The 17,742-nt window shown below is 26.8% G+C and overlaps 1 protein-coding gene across 1 annotated transcript; it reads right to left on the bottom strand.

Moving 5' to 3' along the window:
• Window positions 1–6,162: 6,162 nt before the first annotated feature.
• LOC132940496 (opsin, ultraviolet-sensitive) lies at window positions 6,163–15,920 on the bottom strand. Its single transcript, XM_061008144.1, has 8 exons — window positions 15,744–15,920; window positions 15,239–15,436; window positions 14,092–14,304; window positions 13,230–13,360; window positions 11,961–12,133; window positions 11,073–11,233; window positions 10,705–10,806; window positions 6,163–7,851 (listed from the first exon to the last, which is right to left on the bottom strand). The coding sequence occupies exons 1-8, from the start codon at window positions 15,803–15,805 to the stop codon at window positions 7,758–7,760; spliced, it is 1,134 nt and encodes a 377-aa protein (XP_060864127.1). The 5' UTR covers window positions 15,806–15,920; the 3' UTR covers window positions 6,163–7,757.
• Between the last annotated feature and the right edge of the window lie 1,822 nt (window positions 15,921–17,742).

Below are 17,742 nucleotides of genomic sequence, written 5' to 3'. Positions count from 1 at the left end.
TAAATAATATGCATCACAGGGACAACTTGGATTATATAATTGTAGCCTATCAACTGATAATCCTCGCTAACTTACAAGGGATGTTGTTATTATTTGTTTTGATTTATCCTCAGTGACATACAGCCTTATTCTGTTATTTACACAATGATTAAACTATAATACTTATTATAATTAGATTCAAAACGGGTTGGAGTTTATATAATCAAAGTAGAAAACATGTTTACATGACTTAATTATTCGTTCATCGAGTAATAAAAAATTCTCATCGTCCAATTTGGAGCAGACAAAATATATTTTACCTAAATGGATACATATGAACGTATATATAATATACAACATATAATATAATATGTCAAATAAATGTATTGGTAAAAGTTAAAATAGTAGAAAATGACCAACATTTAACATTAAAAAGTACATATTTTAAATTCTCAGCTAATATATTCGTTTTACATTAATTTTTAATGTCTTTTTTTGGATAGTAAAAATGATCCCAAAATTTTAAGTTACCATATTTATTGCTGGGAAATTTCAGTTGGTAATTCAAAAAATTGTTTGTTTATTAGAAGTTTTACTAAGTGTAAGGAAATATTAAAAAAAACTACAAAATATTTTGGAGAGCTTTATCTTAGCTTCGTCAAAAGATTTGTTTTTTAATATCCATGATTATATTCATTACTAATTACTAATTATTACTTTAAATTCATTTTATAAAATAATCCTCACTTATCCTAGGAATAAGGTAAATTAAAGTAATTACAGGTCACAGAACCTACCTCTGTGTTAAGTCACTGTTTTAAAATTTTACTGATTATACATATATGTTATTTACATTTTTGCTCATCAATATGGAGTTATTGAGAACGCAACAACTATATTAATGTAATATTTTTTTTATGATTTAATTCATTAAGACAATAATAATAAATGCTTCAATATAATACATTTTTGTTGACGTTAAAAATTCAATAATTTAAATAAACAATGCTGACGAATTCTGGGCTAAACATTTGCTGAAAATTTGCTAAGTAACATTCAATGGTTTATTTAAAAGTAATGTTATTTCCTCTAAATTATTAATTGGTATATTCAATTGTAGTTTGCTGTATTAGTGTATCATAAAACAACAAATTTGAAAAGTATACGTTATTTTGAAAAACACTTTCAAAAACAGCAAGTTTAAAAAAAATATATAAATTAATTTGGTAAGTACCTATGTTTCATATTATTATAAATTATAATAATATTTAGATTTTACCTATGGACAGAATAAAACTGATCATTAAGTGTTGAGAACTTGTCACGCTACGCCTTAGCACCAGCCAATATATAATAGTAGTAATAATTGCACTATTATTAAACTCATGATAAATCTTTGGTAAATCCTGGTGTATAATACAATTTATTAACGGCTGCGTCTGACAATTTAAATTTTAAGTTTAAAAAGATCATTTCAAAAGCCTCGGTTAATAGGGGCACGAGCTACTGGGTCCATTTATTTCTACAAAATATAGAAATAGAAATTTCAAAAAAAAATAAATAAAAAGGTCGGCCAATGGGTACCACTCTGCTGTACAATTAGTAGGTGTAGAGTGAGTTACTGTAATGGATGTGTTAAACTGATAAATTATAAATCATTGCATTCTAAAAAAACAGTTTGAGGTTCTCTTACCCTTTATTATTAAGTATATTTTATGGATATTTTGTAACTATAGTAAATTATTTTACTATTAGAACTTAGAAGACATTATAGTAATACATTAATACAGCAATAGGTTAAATTAATTTTGGTTGAAAAAAATCATTGTTTATTTGTGTGTATAAAATATAATAGTATTGGTACTTTAAAAGTTTCAAGTACCTACAATTAATATTTTCATTTTTCAAATAACATTATTGTATACAACAAAATAATATTAGTTATTATTATTCGTTTAAATATCTAATTTCGTTAACATTTAAACGATAAAAAAACTGTTTACATATTTTTTAGATTTTTTGGTTAAAGTCCTTTAATGGCTATCAATGCTAACCTTGATTTCAATTTTCAATCTATAAAAGATATAAAGCTATAAAAATTGAACATTATATACATTTTAAAAGACAAAATAATTTGCAATTTTTCGAAAATGTTGATGAATTTTGTCAACATTTTAAAATTTCTTATGCCTCAAAGATAGTCAAAATTTTTTGAAAATTTTCTCATGTTTAGAAAATGACCATATAAAAATTTGGTGAAAATTAAAAATATCTACAGTTAGTCATGCGAATGTTTGAAGTTTAAGAGTTACAAGGCCTACGAAATATCTGGTATTTCGGTCTTCCGGGGCCCAATGGATTTTTAATCTGGGCATGATTTCAAGGATAGTAGTTGCTAATATATTATCTGTATTTAGTTTAAATCGGTTAAAAATGGGTTTTTGAAAAATTTTAAGTTATTAAACAATTTAAAAATTACATTACTGTTAAACCATTAACTTCTAGATCCACTCAAAATGCTCTTTGTGCAATATTTTATATAAACTAAAAATATTAAAAAAAAAAAAAAATCATTGAATATTTAGTGAAAGTGCTGAGGTTGCAAAAATAAATGCAATATGCATGCCACGATACGTATTAACATGTAAGTTAAATAATTCTCTAACATTAATTCGATGTTAGATATTGTAAGTCTTCGTGATATAACAGATTTAAAAAAACTATGTAATCATGTAATGCTCCTTACGGAAGGGAGTGTGGTAGTATATATCGATACAAACAGTAAAAGATATTCATTATAAAACTCATGCGTGTCAGTATTATATTATAATATAAGTTGTAGTTTAATATACTTCATTCAAATATCACACTATATAGCTTTTAAGTTTTAAAAAGATACATTTTATTTGTATTATCCTTGGATTGGATAGAATATTATTGTAAGGTAAGATATATATATTTACTTATGTTTTAAACTACTATACCAATACACAAATACAATAGCCAATATTATATTGTTTTCATCAATAATAAATGTTAAAGAATATTTTTGGAGTGGTATGGAATTTTATTTAAACACATAAATATTATTGTACGAACATTTGTTTGTATTTTATATAAGAAAACTATATAAAATACATGTTTAAGTATATTAATATAATAGACAGTGGTGCATAGAGGAAAAGGGGGTTAACTGTTAAACCTCCTCCTCAAAATGCCTTCTTCGTGAAAATGTATTTTCTACAAAATATCATCTCTATTAGAATTTAGAATGATATTTTGGAAATATTGTTATTAGTACAACCCCCTTCAAATAAAATATGAATTATTTGGTACACTAAATTCATTTACAAAGAATTTTGAAAAACAATCAAAAAATAGAAAATTTTATACGTACCTATAAATTAATTTTACGACGATTTATAATATATTATAAGAACTAAACTAAACAACACTCTATAAACAATAAATAAATAAACCTTAAGTTAATCCAGTGGCGTAGCTAGGATTATGAAATGGGGGGTGTTTAAGTATAGATTAAAACCAAGTTTTTACAGTTTTCGTATATAAATGCCAAATTATAATATGTATAAATATTTGTAATTTTACATGTATACATTTCTGTTTTAAATGAAAACAAATAAATAAATAATAATAATAATAAATACATTTAGGGTTTGGGACTTGACTTATTGCACTAAAAATTATCGAAATATGCAGTCAAAATTGTCAAAAAATGCTTAAATATATGCAGCCACATTCTTATATTATTTTTGAAAAATGCATAAGACATATTACAATTTTGGTAATAAAAAACTAAAAAGTAATTAGGTATATAAACATGATAAAAATAATTTATACACGGGTTTACTAATTTAAATATAGGTAGGTACCTATATTGGTTAATATGATGAACAGAGGACACAATTGTATGTTTTGGACATTTTTAAACTATTGTGAAATAAAACAACTTAATTTTTAAAAATACTGGCATAAAATACTAGGCTAATAAATAAGTAATAACGAATAACGTGATATGCGAACACCGTGATGAACAAACACGTATGTACTGATTTTCATTTCTTCGTACAATCTAGAATCTAAATATCAGTTATAGTTTTAACACAGTCTTGTCACAAAGAGACTTATAAAATCTTACGTACTATATGCGAACTGTAGCCAAGTTTCACCAACAACTTTAACAACCCTCCCAAACATTTACTTTTTTTAAGCTTATTACATTTTATAATATTATGGTTTTAGGCTTCGGCCTCCCCAAATCTCAAAATTAGCGCCTATTGTACATAACCAAACATAATATTTTTTAAGATATTTTTCAATATTATCCAAATATAATTTTTCCCTATAATTGAATATACCTACATTTAAGTTAAAAAAATGCAAAATATGCACAAATATGCTAAAAATCGCTCAAATATGGACTTTTCCTAAAATATGACAAAATATGCAAATTCAAACTTTGTATTTGATTTCGACATTTCATAAGACATATTTATAACTTATCTAAAATAATCTACGACTACTAGTGCAATAAAACATGCAAGCAGTCCAGAACCCTATAAACAATATATTTATTAGGGGGGAAATGTCAATGGGGGGGGGGGGGGGGATTTAAACACCCAAACCCCCCGGCTACGCCACTGAGTTAATCTAACCAGAATTCAAAAATTTAAAATCAAAAATTTTTCTTTTTATGTACCTAAATGTGATAGACGATATTTTACGTGGTACTAATACTCGTAGCGTAGGCTGCGTAGCATATTCAAATTAAATAATTCAATTTACTTGATTATTTTTAATAAAATTTTGAATTGTTATCAAATAAGGTAAAAATATCATTCAGGCTTTATTTGATATTTTAATTTTGAAGCAAGTAATGATAATAACATTTTAAAATGATTATTTACATTTACATTTAAATATTAAAAAATCCTACTGAATAAATCGCTCTTCAGCCTTTAGTAGAGTGTAAAGTATCAAGTAAGTGTCGAGTCTTGTACCTCATCATGGATGTGTTAAATTTAAACTCAATAATAATTAATTAAATCATTAAATACCCTATGAAGAACGGTTTTGAGCTGAGATATGCTATCAGCCTATATTGCTAAGTACATTTTATTATATTATATTGCTATTAGTATCATTCTATAAGTAAAACAGTATAGGTTGAACTAATTTTAGCCAAAAACAAATCGTATGTAATTTCTAATAATTATTATAATAGGTATGTACTTTGTGACCCGTAAAAAATGACAACTCTTAAAAAAATTGTGATTGTTCAACTCTTTTTTGATGTAACTCACTGCAGTAAGTATGCATATCAGCCACCATATTGGTAGGCAATGTGTGAAAATTCTATTTGATGCATGCTTGTACCTGATCTGCCCGATTAACCAATGGCAACCAATAATAAATAAATACTTTATCTATTTATTAATTCTTCTATAGAGACCATTTATATAAACAAACATTTCCACCATAAATCTCAAAATCCCTGTTTGAGCACTTCCCCAGGCTTCTATTAATTTGTCGTAGCATGGTGTTACATAGCCTATATATAGCTTTCCTCGATGAATGGACTATCCAACAAAAAAATAATTCAAACCAGTAGTTCCTGAGATTAGCGCGTTCAAACAAACAAACAAACTCTACAGCTTTATATATTAGTATACGAGATTATAAGACATTTTTTCCAAACGTTGCAAATGTTTTAAGACCATTGTACATGCTTTTACGCAATGGAAATAAATGGAATTTGACACCAAATACCAAAATATGACCAAGCATTCAATGAATTTTAAAAAATTTTAATTTTGAAATCAGTATTAGTATATTACGTGATATCTTATGAAGCATTAAGCTTTCAATTGAACTCGTAGTAGATGCATAAGCATATACACTAGGTAGTAGGTACCTACTGTACTTTCGCAGTTTCACGTGTTGCTTGTATACCCAGATGGCCAGATCGAACATTCGAACAGATATATACATGTGTATCGGGAAAAACAAAAAAAAATTAATGAAAAATGGGAATTTTTATGCAAAACCAGTTTTTGACAAAATCGATATTGTTTTTTGGTGGAAATCAAAAACGAATAACCGTATATACTTAAATAAATTGTTTATATTATCATATTCTGAACATTATTAAAAGTTTTGACTTTTTTTTGGCTATTTTTAGACCACAATACATTTTTGATTTTTATTACTTAGCTGGTTTTTATAATTATAAATAAATTAGATTCCTCAAAAGTCAAAAGTTATTATTAATGTAATTTAAAAAAATAATTTTGTAAATTCACAATAACTTCAGTTATAAATTAATAACAGCTACCTTGTAATATTTGATTAAATAATATTATAGTTTATAATAATATTTATAATATATGCGATTTGTTTTTGCAAATTTCACCCAACTATATTACAAATACAGATAGTATCATTTATATATTTTAATATTCGAAAACGTATACAATAATAGAAAATAAAACCATACCATACACACAAAACCAACCAATCGTTATTGGATGGAGAAATAATTAGTGAGACTAAGAAGTGTTTTTTTAAAAAAAGACAGATTAATTAGGTACTCCATGTTTTGTATTTATACCAAAATATTATTTTTTTTTTTAAATGTCTCCCTTTGGGAAAACATAAGATCATTAATATGTCTTATTACAGGTCCTAGACATAAGATTAAGATATAACATAAGATATTAATGTCAAAAATAAACTACTAGAAACAATTTAAATATATAATAAAATATACTAGGTATCGTTAAAGTCGATAGAGTTAGAAATATATAGACTGATAGACATAGTCTCGCCCAGTCACTCAGAATAGTTTTTCGTATGTAATGAGTAATGAGTAATGACAAATGAATAATGATATAGGTACCGTTGAATTCAAAATTCAAATTTAATACATTATCATAGGGTACACTTGAGTACTTGACACCTACTTACTATATAAGTACAGAAAAACGAATTCTCTATTTTTTTTAAATTTAATTTTTCATCAACATAACATAAATATCTTAACTAGATACCTTAACTAGGTGTTTTTTAAATTATTATTCCGAAACAATTTTTGTTTAGCGTGTTTTATTTCTAAATTAAAATTACTTTTAGTAATTCAGTGAATAGAAAAAAACGGAGAATAATGAGATAAGAAATCTATTAACTGATAATTAATTGGAATAGCCGAATAGGTACCTATAAATAAAACAATAGTTTTATATCATAATAAATTATAAAATAAGTATAACCTGTATAATACTATAATAATAGATAATATGTTTGAATAATGTTCATCAAATTAATTCTGTTTGGTTAAATGTGAAATTTATATATAAATATTATATACTTTGTTATTTCCTAAATTTCAAAATCAAGTTTTATCGCCTTAACACACATAATTGTACAATTCAGAATTCTATCAATGGTAGTACCTAACCTGTTTCATTATTCACTTGACAACTATAAATTTATTTTATTTAGAGTTTACACATTTGGTATGGAACAGGTACACTTAAAATTATTTCTTACGTTTTTATTTTGCAATCAATCTAAAGTAGGTCAATTAAACGTTACATATCAATTTTAAATAAATAGAAAATGTATATTCTTTGGAGTAGACAGTTAAATAAACTGTATGGATAATGGTTATATTTTACAAAACACACGTTCAGTTATTTATCTATTATTGATTTATCATAAATTCGTAATTATAAACCTATTATAATATTTGGTATGTATTAAGCAGCTGTAGTTGTAGATTGGGTCTCGGATGCTGTTAGTGGTGGCTTTTCACTGATTCCAAGACAAGGAACGCGTTTTGATAATTCCAATCTAAATAAAAATAATTTTATAAATGTAATTTAATAGAATAAGGTATGATCAATTAAATATACTCCCATACTCAAAAAATAAATGTTTATGTAATTTACGTATTACATAATTTGTGTTAAGGACGACAAAGTGGATGGTCATGATTCATCACAGACGCAATGACATTACATTTTTAAATTTGATAATTTTACGATTTAAATTACATATAGGTACCTAAACCTAATAAGTATATTAAGTAAAATAGCGTATTTACTATTTACCTATACATAACTATTTTAGACTTTATAAAGCCTTCGTGCATTATTGTGTCGTGTCTTTTGATGTGAAACCATGAACTCAAATGATAGCTCCCCCGCACATTATAGACTTAGTTAGTTAGGTAATATTAATGTATTATAAATAGGGCCCGAATGTTGATGACTTTTGAATCTTTTTGCTTTGTATTTCATAAATTTATAATAAAATTTCGTTTTTGAATATAAATACACATTAATTTGTCTACCTACTGAAATATTAAAAAAGGTAGATAAGTGGATGTCACTCTGCTGTACAGACGTACAGTAGGTTACAAGTGGGTCACTGTAATGGATGGTTTTAAATTTGAACTCAATGATATAATATCATTGTATAAGAAAAACGATACTGAGCGAAAACGGTCAGTCTGCCTATGATTTTACCAAGTATATTTGATGATATTATTGTGAATAAAGTAATTTATATATATAACCTATTTACGTGGAGCCTTGTTTTAAATTTTTAATCCTTAGCCATAAAAGTTAAAAATTTATAAATTTTTAACCACAAAATAATTAATAAATTATAAATTTGATAAATGTTGTAAAATTTGAACTTTAAATGCTTCTAAAAAAAAATTGTGCATATGTATTTTTAATATTTTTCAACTTCTATTAGAACGATATATCAGTTTATAATATATAATATAAACATTCAGTGAAATTTTCAAGTATCTACAGTCATTCGTTTTTTAATTACAATAAAATAAGAAAATTGTTACATGAGAAATCGAGTAAATATCAAATGTTGTAAAAATATAAATTTCAGACGCTCATAAAAATTTAATTTAAGTTTCTTCTAGACATTTTTTTTTTGATAGAGGTAGACAAACTTATAGATAATCTTGTATTACATTTTCAAATCTTAGATTTAAAAAGAAAAATTTTTATGAATTCTCAACTCAAAATAATTTGCTATTTTTCGTGATTTTTCCGTATTTTGTCAAAATTTGAACTTTAAATGCTTATAAATAAAAACTGTGACTAAGGATTTTTAATTTTTTTCATCTGCCTTTGAAACAATAAACTAGGAGCCTTCTATTAAATTTTCAAGCTTTTTTACTCAACAGATAAAATTTTATTGATATTTATAGAAAAAAATACTAAAAAAATTGAAAACTGACAATGTCCGTAAACAGCTCAAAAAGAGTCAAAATATTTTCAACATTTTATGGTGTATAGAAAATGCTAATATAAACATTCAGTTAAAATTTCATGTCCCTACGGTCATTTGTTTTAGAGTTACACCAAAAACCAAAATCGATTTTCTCGAAAACAGATTTTGCGTAAAAATTCCCGTTTTTCCTTAATTTTTCTTTTGTTTTTCACGTCGATTGTGAAAACTACTGGGAAATTTTTACTTTTGACCCCCTAAAGTACCAACTAGATTCACTTTCCTATCAGAAAAGTTACTATTGAAGAAAATCCAAGCACTTTTACTGTCCTAAAAGGTGATGACAGACACAAAAATAAAAAAAAATAAAAAAAAAAACACACATCATTGTAAAATCAATACATTCATCGCTTCGCTCAGAATCTAAAATTATTATTTTGAAATGTGGTTTCAAATTATTTATAATTGATTTGCTAGATGTTGAAATTAATTCGAAACAGATTGGACAAGATGGGTCTCCCCGTCTAACTAAAATTTGTCAAAATGTATTTACTTTTTAATTATTTAATTTTTGGTGTAGGTAGTTACCAAATATTGACGTTGGTTCGAACGGGTAGAACTAAGTGGAAGGCTCCCTCCCAAACGTATAAAAATTAATTTGTGGCATTGTACATGATTTACAAATTCTAAAAGGTAATTTATAATTATTTTCAATTAATTTGTTAATTTTAACTGAAAACGTACCTACTTAGAATTATTTTTACCGAGTTGAGTAGCGGGGACCTATTAATGAGTACCTATGATCTATTTGTATTTTTTGTATACAATAATTGTTTGCATTTGATTTTTTTTATTTAGGGAGAAGACAGCAGTTTCCGGTTACAAAGTGTTCGCCGTAAAATGTTAATATTTTATTATTAGCAATATTTCAGTTGATTCAAAAATTAGATTCAAATAATATACAATAGTAGGTACTGTCTAAATTCCTAAACAAAAAATTAAAAAGTACCTATTATGAAATTGGATTTAGGTAGGTACAGATTGCAAACTCAATAACAAATTTAGAAACATATAATGATGGACCTGCAGGTTAAGTAATAACAAAATTTTTGATTAATTACGTGCGGGAGGTGGATTAAATACAACATATAAATGTCATAGAAACAATGATGTTGGAGTGTTAAAATATTGTATTACGCTTAAATGTTTAATTTTTTAGACACTTAACTGAATTATTATAAAAATAAAATTTTAATTATTTTTACATAAAACTAGGTACCCAGTATTTATTATTTAATTATACACCAAGTTATATCCAAACATTTACTTTAGTTATGTATTTTTCTAACTATTTAAGTATTATAGCCTATAGGTATAGATAATACTATAGTGATCATAATAATTATAACTTATAATTTATTTCCCTAATAATATTCTTAAGTTCACCTGTATCTTGGATGACTTATTGCATACACATAAGGATCGAAACAAGCCACAGTCTTGCAAAATATCGCTGGTATCATCGTGATACCGGGTGTCAGCAATGATCTTGAAGCATAAAAATGACACCGATTAGTGATTAGTAGGTATTATAATAAATTAAATAATATTATGCGATTTGGTTATTAACAAGCATTATAGTGGCGTATCTAGGGGTTGTAATTCTTCCCCCTCCCCACCCCAAAAAAAAGTGGATAGGTACGCCACTGATACATTAAATCATATAACAAATGGTAGCTACAAGTTTATATTAAGAACTTCATTATAATGAACAGAAAAAATATTTAAAGATTATCAAGTTATAAAAACCATACCGATCTCCAAAAGCACCAATCATGGCGACAACGGCGTATGGTGTCCAAGAAGCTATAAATAGGCAACAAATCGTGATAGCTGCTTTTGCAATCCTTACTTCTGCCGATTGAGCGTTTGCATCTTGATTACTTCGCAACGATTCTACGTTCATTTTTTTAGCCTAAATTTCGAGATTAATAAATGTATTTAAAATGAAATATATTCTAGTTGTCAGGTTTTTTCAATAGCCATCTATGTATAACTTATGAGATAATGCTGAGTGGAATGTCAGTGCGTTATAGGTAATATTACCAAAACGCATGGGCATGGTATGATTATTATATTATTATAAAATAATAAATTAAATAAACAGTAGAAACTGCGTGGTGAATTTAACGTATAAATAATGGGAACTTGTCCGGAGCTTCAAGAAAAACAATTTAGGGATGATTTGTGAGTGCCGTTGAGTGGTTACATAAAAATAATTATAGTTATAGGTAAGTAATAATTTTTAAGCAATATATAGTTATAAGCAGGTACCGCGACCTACTAGATATGTTTAGTCTATAATGTCATCGTAATATATTTATATGTCATTGATGATAGATTAAAATATAAACTTAAAATGATAAAAGTATAAAATAACATATTTTGGCCCATATCACTCACTACGCCACTGAGTATACGATTTACAACGAATAGGAAATTTATTAATTACCATATGAATAAAAAATAAATAGTTATATAGGTGCCTATAACCTATGACTTAATCTATAGGTACTTATTATTTAGTATCAAATACAAAGATTTATCATTAATCATTATTAATTTTGTTAAGTAGGTACCTTAGTACCTACCTAGTTAATTTGTATTAAAAAAAACTCAACTACCATAAAAATATAATCTACCTGTTCACGCAGTGCTTTTTCATGATTGAAGACATGGCTAACGATTTGCGAGTAGAAAAATATGACTAATGAGACCGGTATTACATAACAAATAACAAACATAATTCCAACGAAAGCTCTAGTTTCGTCTGTTGGACTTAAATAGTCAAAGGTACAACTTGTCAAATACCCCTCTGAAATAAACAATACAGTCTTGATTATAGTTAATTTTAACGACTTAAATAAATTTACCTAATTTCTAAATAAACATAAAAGAAGTACCTAGTACAATATTAATCTATAGAGTCTATCGTATTCAGATTTTATTATTATACCTAGTGGCTAAATAAATATGAATATAGTAGACTCCGGGGTGTATACAAAGAATGATGAGGTGGTCAGAACTCAGACCTCCCAGGGGGGGATAGCTTTCTTTCTTTTTTTGACATTTCATGAAATTATAGTTTTTTGTAGGAAAAATCTTAAAAATATAATATTGTTATCCAAAATCATAAAAAAAAATGTATTTATTACTTATTTCATTATAATATTATAAAAATAAATACCTATGAAAATAGTAGTGATTTATGGATATGGATTGATATAGAACAATTTACTATATAGGTACCTTTTTTTATTTGGCTTGTACTACATTTACAAATTACTTCATACAATTGTAACGTTTATATAAATTATATTGTTCGTAGATAATAAATTCGTACAATAATCCTATATGACAGTACCTAGATACATATTAAACGTATTTGAAGTACGCACGATTTCAATTTCAATTTATTATTTTGTTGTTAAAATATACATATATTTTTTTTTAATTGATTATAGTCTATATATACTAGAGTAGGTTAAGAACATACGATACCTACCTGGCTACCGATACTTTTAAATATTATGTACCTAGCTAACCTATATTATATTATATTGTATCATAACACAGTGGCTTTCATACTTAAAATAGTAATAGTTAAAAGTTTATATGACATATGTCAGTAAAACTTTATTAATAAAAATAAAAAAAAAAAAAAAAAAGTTTAAAGCTAAAAATATTATTTTTTCTTTTATTTATTATGTTTGAAACGTGTAAAATTAAAATGTTAAATATGTATTCTATAAATATTATGGTTTTTTCTTAAAATAGCCAATTTTAATTTTTTCCTTTTTTTAACTTTAGGTACTTTCTACCTATGTAACATTTTTTAAACAAAATAATACACATCTAATAAAATATATAATATTAATACGTACATATTATTTTAAGGAATAATGTCTTACCTGGTACATAACGATTCCACTTTTCAGTTAAAGGTAAAAGGCCCCATGGCAAAGTATAAGTCCAAATACATATGATTAAAAAAAATGCTCTACCATAAGTCATACGTCCATCAAATGGTTTTGCTATCGTACTAAAAAATGAAGTGTTACATTATAAACATATTTTCAAACTAAACGTTAACTAACAAAAACGTAAATACCTACTAGGTAGGTCTTAATTTTTATTCTAAAATACCAAGCTACTGCAAAAAACACTTGTACCAGCAGTACTAACTATATTATAGTAGTCCTACCATATGTAAGGGCTAACATATTATATTCAGTACCTATGCATGTATGATAAAAGTTGACTCACTTAACGCCTAACAATGAATTTTAAAAAAATAGTCCAAAATTTAACTTGGTGGAAATTAAAAAGTTGAAACGTAATAATTAATATATTATATATAATTCAGTACGATATCTTAGATACAATTAGGAACGAATAAATAGTATTTACCTACAAGGCTACACTATAAGTTTATAGTATAGATACTAAATGTAGGTATGCTAGTAGTCAACACTAATTATAGGTAAATGCCAAATGGTAATAGATGATAATAAATAATAGGTAGGTATATCGTATATACTTATTGAAGACGAAGAGTATCTAAATGATTTAAGGCATCTTGGTGCCTAGTTAGATCCTTATACCAGTAATAATAATAATACATAATAATAGGTACATACTCAATAAAAAATAATAACATGTATACATAAAATACGACTGTTGAGCAGAATAATAGGACAGGTAAGGAAATATTTGAAAATGGTCCAGGATGAATTTAGAAGAAATCAGGTACCTAGTTATTACTTATTTTACCTGAATCTGTCGTATGCAATTGCGGCATTCGTAGCACTCGCCCCAATGCCGCTAAAAGCTCCGGCCGTGCCAAATAGCTGGCAAAGGAAATGGCCCTGATAACCACGATTTATAGAGCCGTATATGAAAATTGGTGATTTTGCCATCATCACAAAATCGCACAATGCCAAATTAATTACAAATATATTGGATGGCGTTCGTAATGGTTTTGCTCTGAAATAAATTATTCAATTGTAACTTTATATTTTTGTACCTGTGATGTACCTACCTATAGTGCAATAAAGTATGGACATTTCCTTCATCCAAGCCGTACATTCCATATATTTTATTTTATATATTTAATTTTATACATATTGTAATTATTTACTTTCTTAATAAAAAAAAAAAACTTTTTGTACTTATATAGGCTACTGATGTAGAAATGTCTGATACCGAATTCTCAATATAATTGAAAAAATACATAGGTAATAAAAAAATTAAGTAGAGGTATTTAATGATCAAAAATCAATTTTGATTTATTCTTTATAACAATAAATTCAGATATATTACGATTGATATGGAACCTGACTGTATCGAAATATTTTTACAAATAATAAATTGCTCTGTTGTGCAACTGAAATATTTTGAAAACTTTTACAGACGAATGTCTATAACCAACCCGTTTATTAGTGGATCCTCGTTCCATACCTAGGTATAGGTACTACAATATAAAAAGTATACTGGTCATAGAGTGTTTATAACCAAAATAGGTATAACTTTTAGTACCTACCTACCTAATAATATTGTTCTAAAATCAATTTTCTTATTCTTCATCCACATTTTTTTAACGAATTCTATTAAAATGTTTATAACATTTAAATAATAGGTAATGAATAGTTAACTATGTATTACAAGAATCCCTAATATCGAAATAATACGTAGATAGGTATCTACTAATTATTATAGTCATTATATATAGGTATAATATAGGTAGGTAGGTACATACTCAATGATAATATAATGTACCTATAATATAATATACCTATATAACCTATAATACCTATATATTACATTGAATACCCATTACCTATATTGATATTCATGATGTAAACCTGCAATGTAGAAATGGTATTTATATAAATATATAATAATAAAGGTAGGTACTTACACACAGAATATCCATATGACCAAACCATTTCCAAATAATGCGACAAACATAAAAATTGTGTACATAAATGCTAAATAGTAATGTTGCAACGAACTGGGTTCTTGGTATTTTAACCAATGTTCTGGGATGTGGATGAGATCTTCGGCTTGAAGGTTCCAACCCAACAAGTGAGTTTCACCTACTTCGTTTTCCATCAAGCTAGAATTCGTATAAAAACAATTACGATGTATAGGTATTTTATTTTTACTGTGCATATTAAAACGTCGAAGAGAAAAGAATGGAGAATTTCAGACATTTTCCGTGTACTATTTTATGTATATATTATATTTCCGTTTGAAAAATTAAAGTCCGATAATATAAAATAGGAAACAGTGATAATAGTAATATATATCTATCGGGAAATGGCGTATAATTCCCGAGTCGTTAAAACAATTTCCTCAACATATTGTAGGTACACTCGAATTCAAGAGTTTTATTTTTTTTTCGCGATAATATTTTGGCCTACCCCAGTTGTGCCAGAGGTCTTGATACGGTACGATTGAAGTCCATTATTAGAGTTGGTGACATTGTGACGGATATATGTGGACTGGCTGTGTACGCGATCCGGAGTCCGGACAACTAAAACACTACCTAAGTACTATTAACTGTAGACGTCCGGAACAGACGGTATTTTTTAAGCCACCCGTAGTTTATATTTATACATGATGCGTAAGGGCTGTGGGGAGGTATATAGAATAAGGTACACATTATGCCGTGGATTGCAGGGGTGGCGCGGATTAAACGTAGTCGTCGTAGCCTATCAAATGATTAATCCCCGACTATAATATTTTTTTTTACTTATAAGGTTATAATATCTATAGTTTTTTTCCAGGTAGTTAGTTCAATAATGACATAATACGTTGAAATCGCATAAAACGAATACGAGTAGAGACTTTGTATACCTACCTATAATATAAGTTTATTATATTATTAGAACGTACCTACGATCTACCAATATATAAGTTAAATTTGAATTTAATACTCTGCGCAGGTTATTTTTTTTTTTTTTTAGTGAATGGTTTCATTTTTAAATGTTTATAATACGGAGGTACATCGTATATATTATACTCTTAATCACTTATTATTAAACTAAGTAGGTACTTTATATTATTTTCACAATGCTCCTCCCATATGTGTTAAATATACTATCACCTACAAGTAAAACTGTTTACATACTTTCGATTTTTATGTATCAATCTGCAAACCGTTTTATTTGTAGTTTTGCACCTATCTATATGCACCTATAAATAAATAAAGATGGCGAATGGGTATCCATGTGTTGACATATTGTGTCCATGTATACATGTAGGTAGCACATATAATAGTGAAGGTCTAAACTAGCAATTATACAGTGATTATTTTAACCAGGGCTTGAAACCGTAAACATATTTCCCGATTTCGATTTCGGTTTCCAATATCGGTATTTATTTTTTTCCGATTTTGATTTCGGTTTCGGTTTTTAACGGTCTTAAGTGTTCTAACCGGTATTCAAAATTGGTATCAAATATCGGTTTCAAGCCCTGCATTTTTAACAGTAAACATTCATTATCTCAAAAGAATTAACCCATTTAAAAAAATGAATTTTACACAATTTTAATCATTAGTAAACAGTAGTTAGGTAGGTATATATATTTTTTACTATTTTAGTTTTTGAACGTTGCGATGAATGGACTAGTTTTACAATGATAACTGATAATTGTTTTTTATAGTTTATTTGTTATGCTTATTTGTACGTACACTTTAATACTATAGGACATAAGTATATCGTATATGAATATTCAAAAAAATACTTTGATCTTCAACTTCGGGGATGATTTCTAGTAGGAAATTGTATCTAATTAGTACTTTTCCTAGGGGGAGGGGTCAAAATAAATAATGTCTAGTACTTGCTTAGATTTAAAAATAACAGAAAAATAAAAAATTTAAGGAAAACTTGAATTTTGACGAAAAACTAGTTTTTGTTTTTTTTGTTGTTGTACCTGGGTACTTACCTAATTCAAAAATTAATAACTGTTGACTTGAATCACCAAATATTTAGAATAACAATTTCTAGACACAATACCTACCTATAATTTACAAAATATTTTGGCTCTAACTCTGCCATTTATAAACATTTTGAGTTTTCGAATTTTTTCTATTTGTGTAAGTATTATAAAAGTTTTATTTTTGAGAAAAGAGCTCAAAAATTGAATGCAAGGTTTGTAAGTTTTCTTATAGGTACTGATAATGAAAAAAGGGGGGGGGCAAGTGTATACCGCTCTGCTATACGTCTATACATTTATAAGTGGCATGTGAGTCACCCACGGTGGGTGGTGGGTCACTAAAATAATGAATGTGTAAAAGTTTAATTCAAAGAATATATTATAAAATCATAGTAAATAAAAAACAATTCTGAGCGAACAGTCTGTCAAAAAAAATCATGCGTACCTATGTATCTTTAATATTTTTGAACTGCTCTATTCCAA

The sequence above is a fragment of the Metopolophium dirhodum genome, chromosome 3 (genome assembly GCF_019925205.1).
Source record: "Metopolophium dirhodum isolate CAU chromosome 3, ASM1992520v1, whole genome shotgun sequence".
Lineage (NCBI taxonomy): Eukaryota > Metazoa > Arthropoda > Insecta > Hemiptera > Aphididae > Metopolophium > Metopolophium dirhodum.
This window is presented reverse-complemented; position numbering and strand designations above follow the sequence as displayed.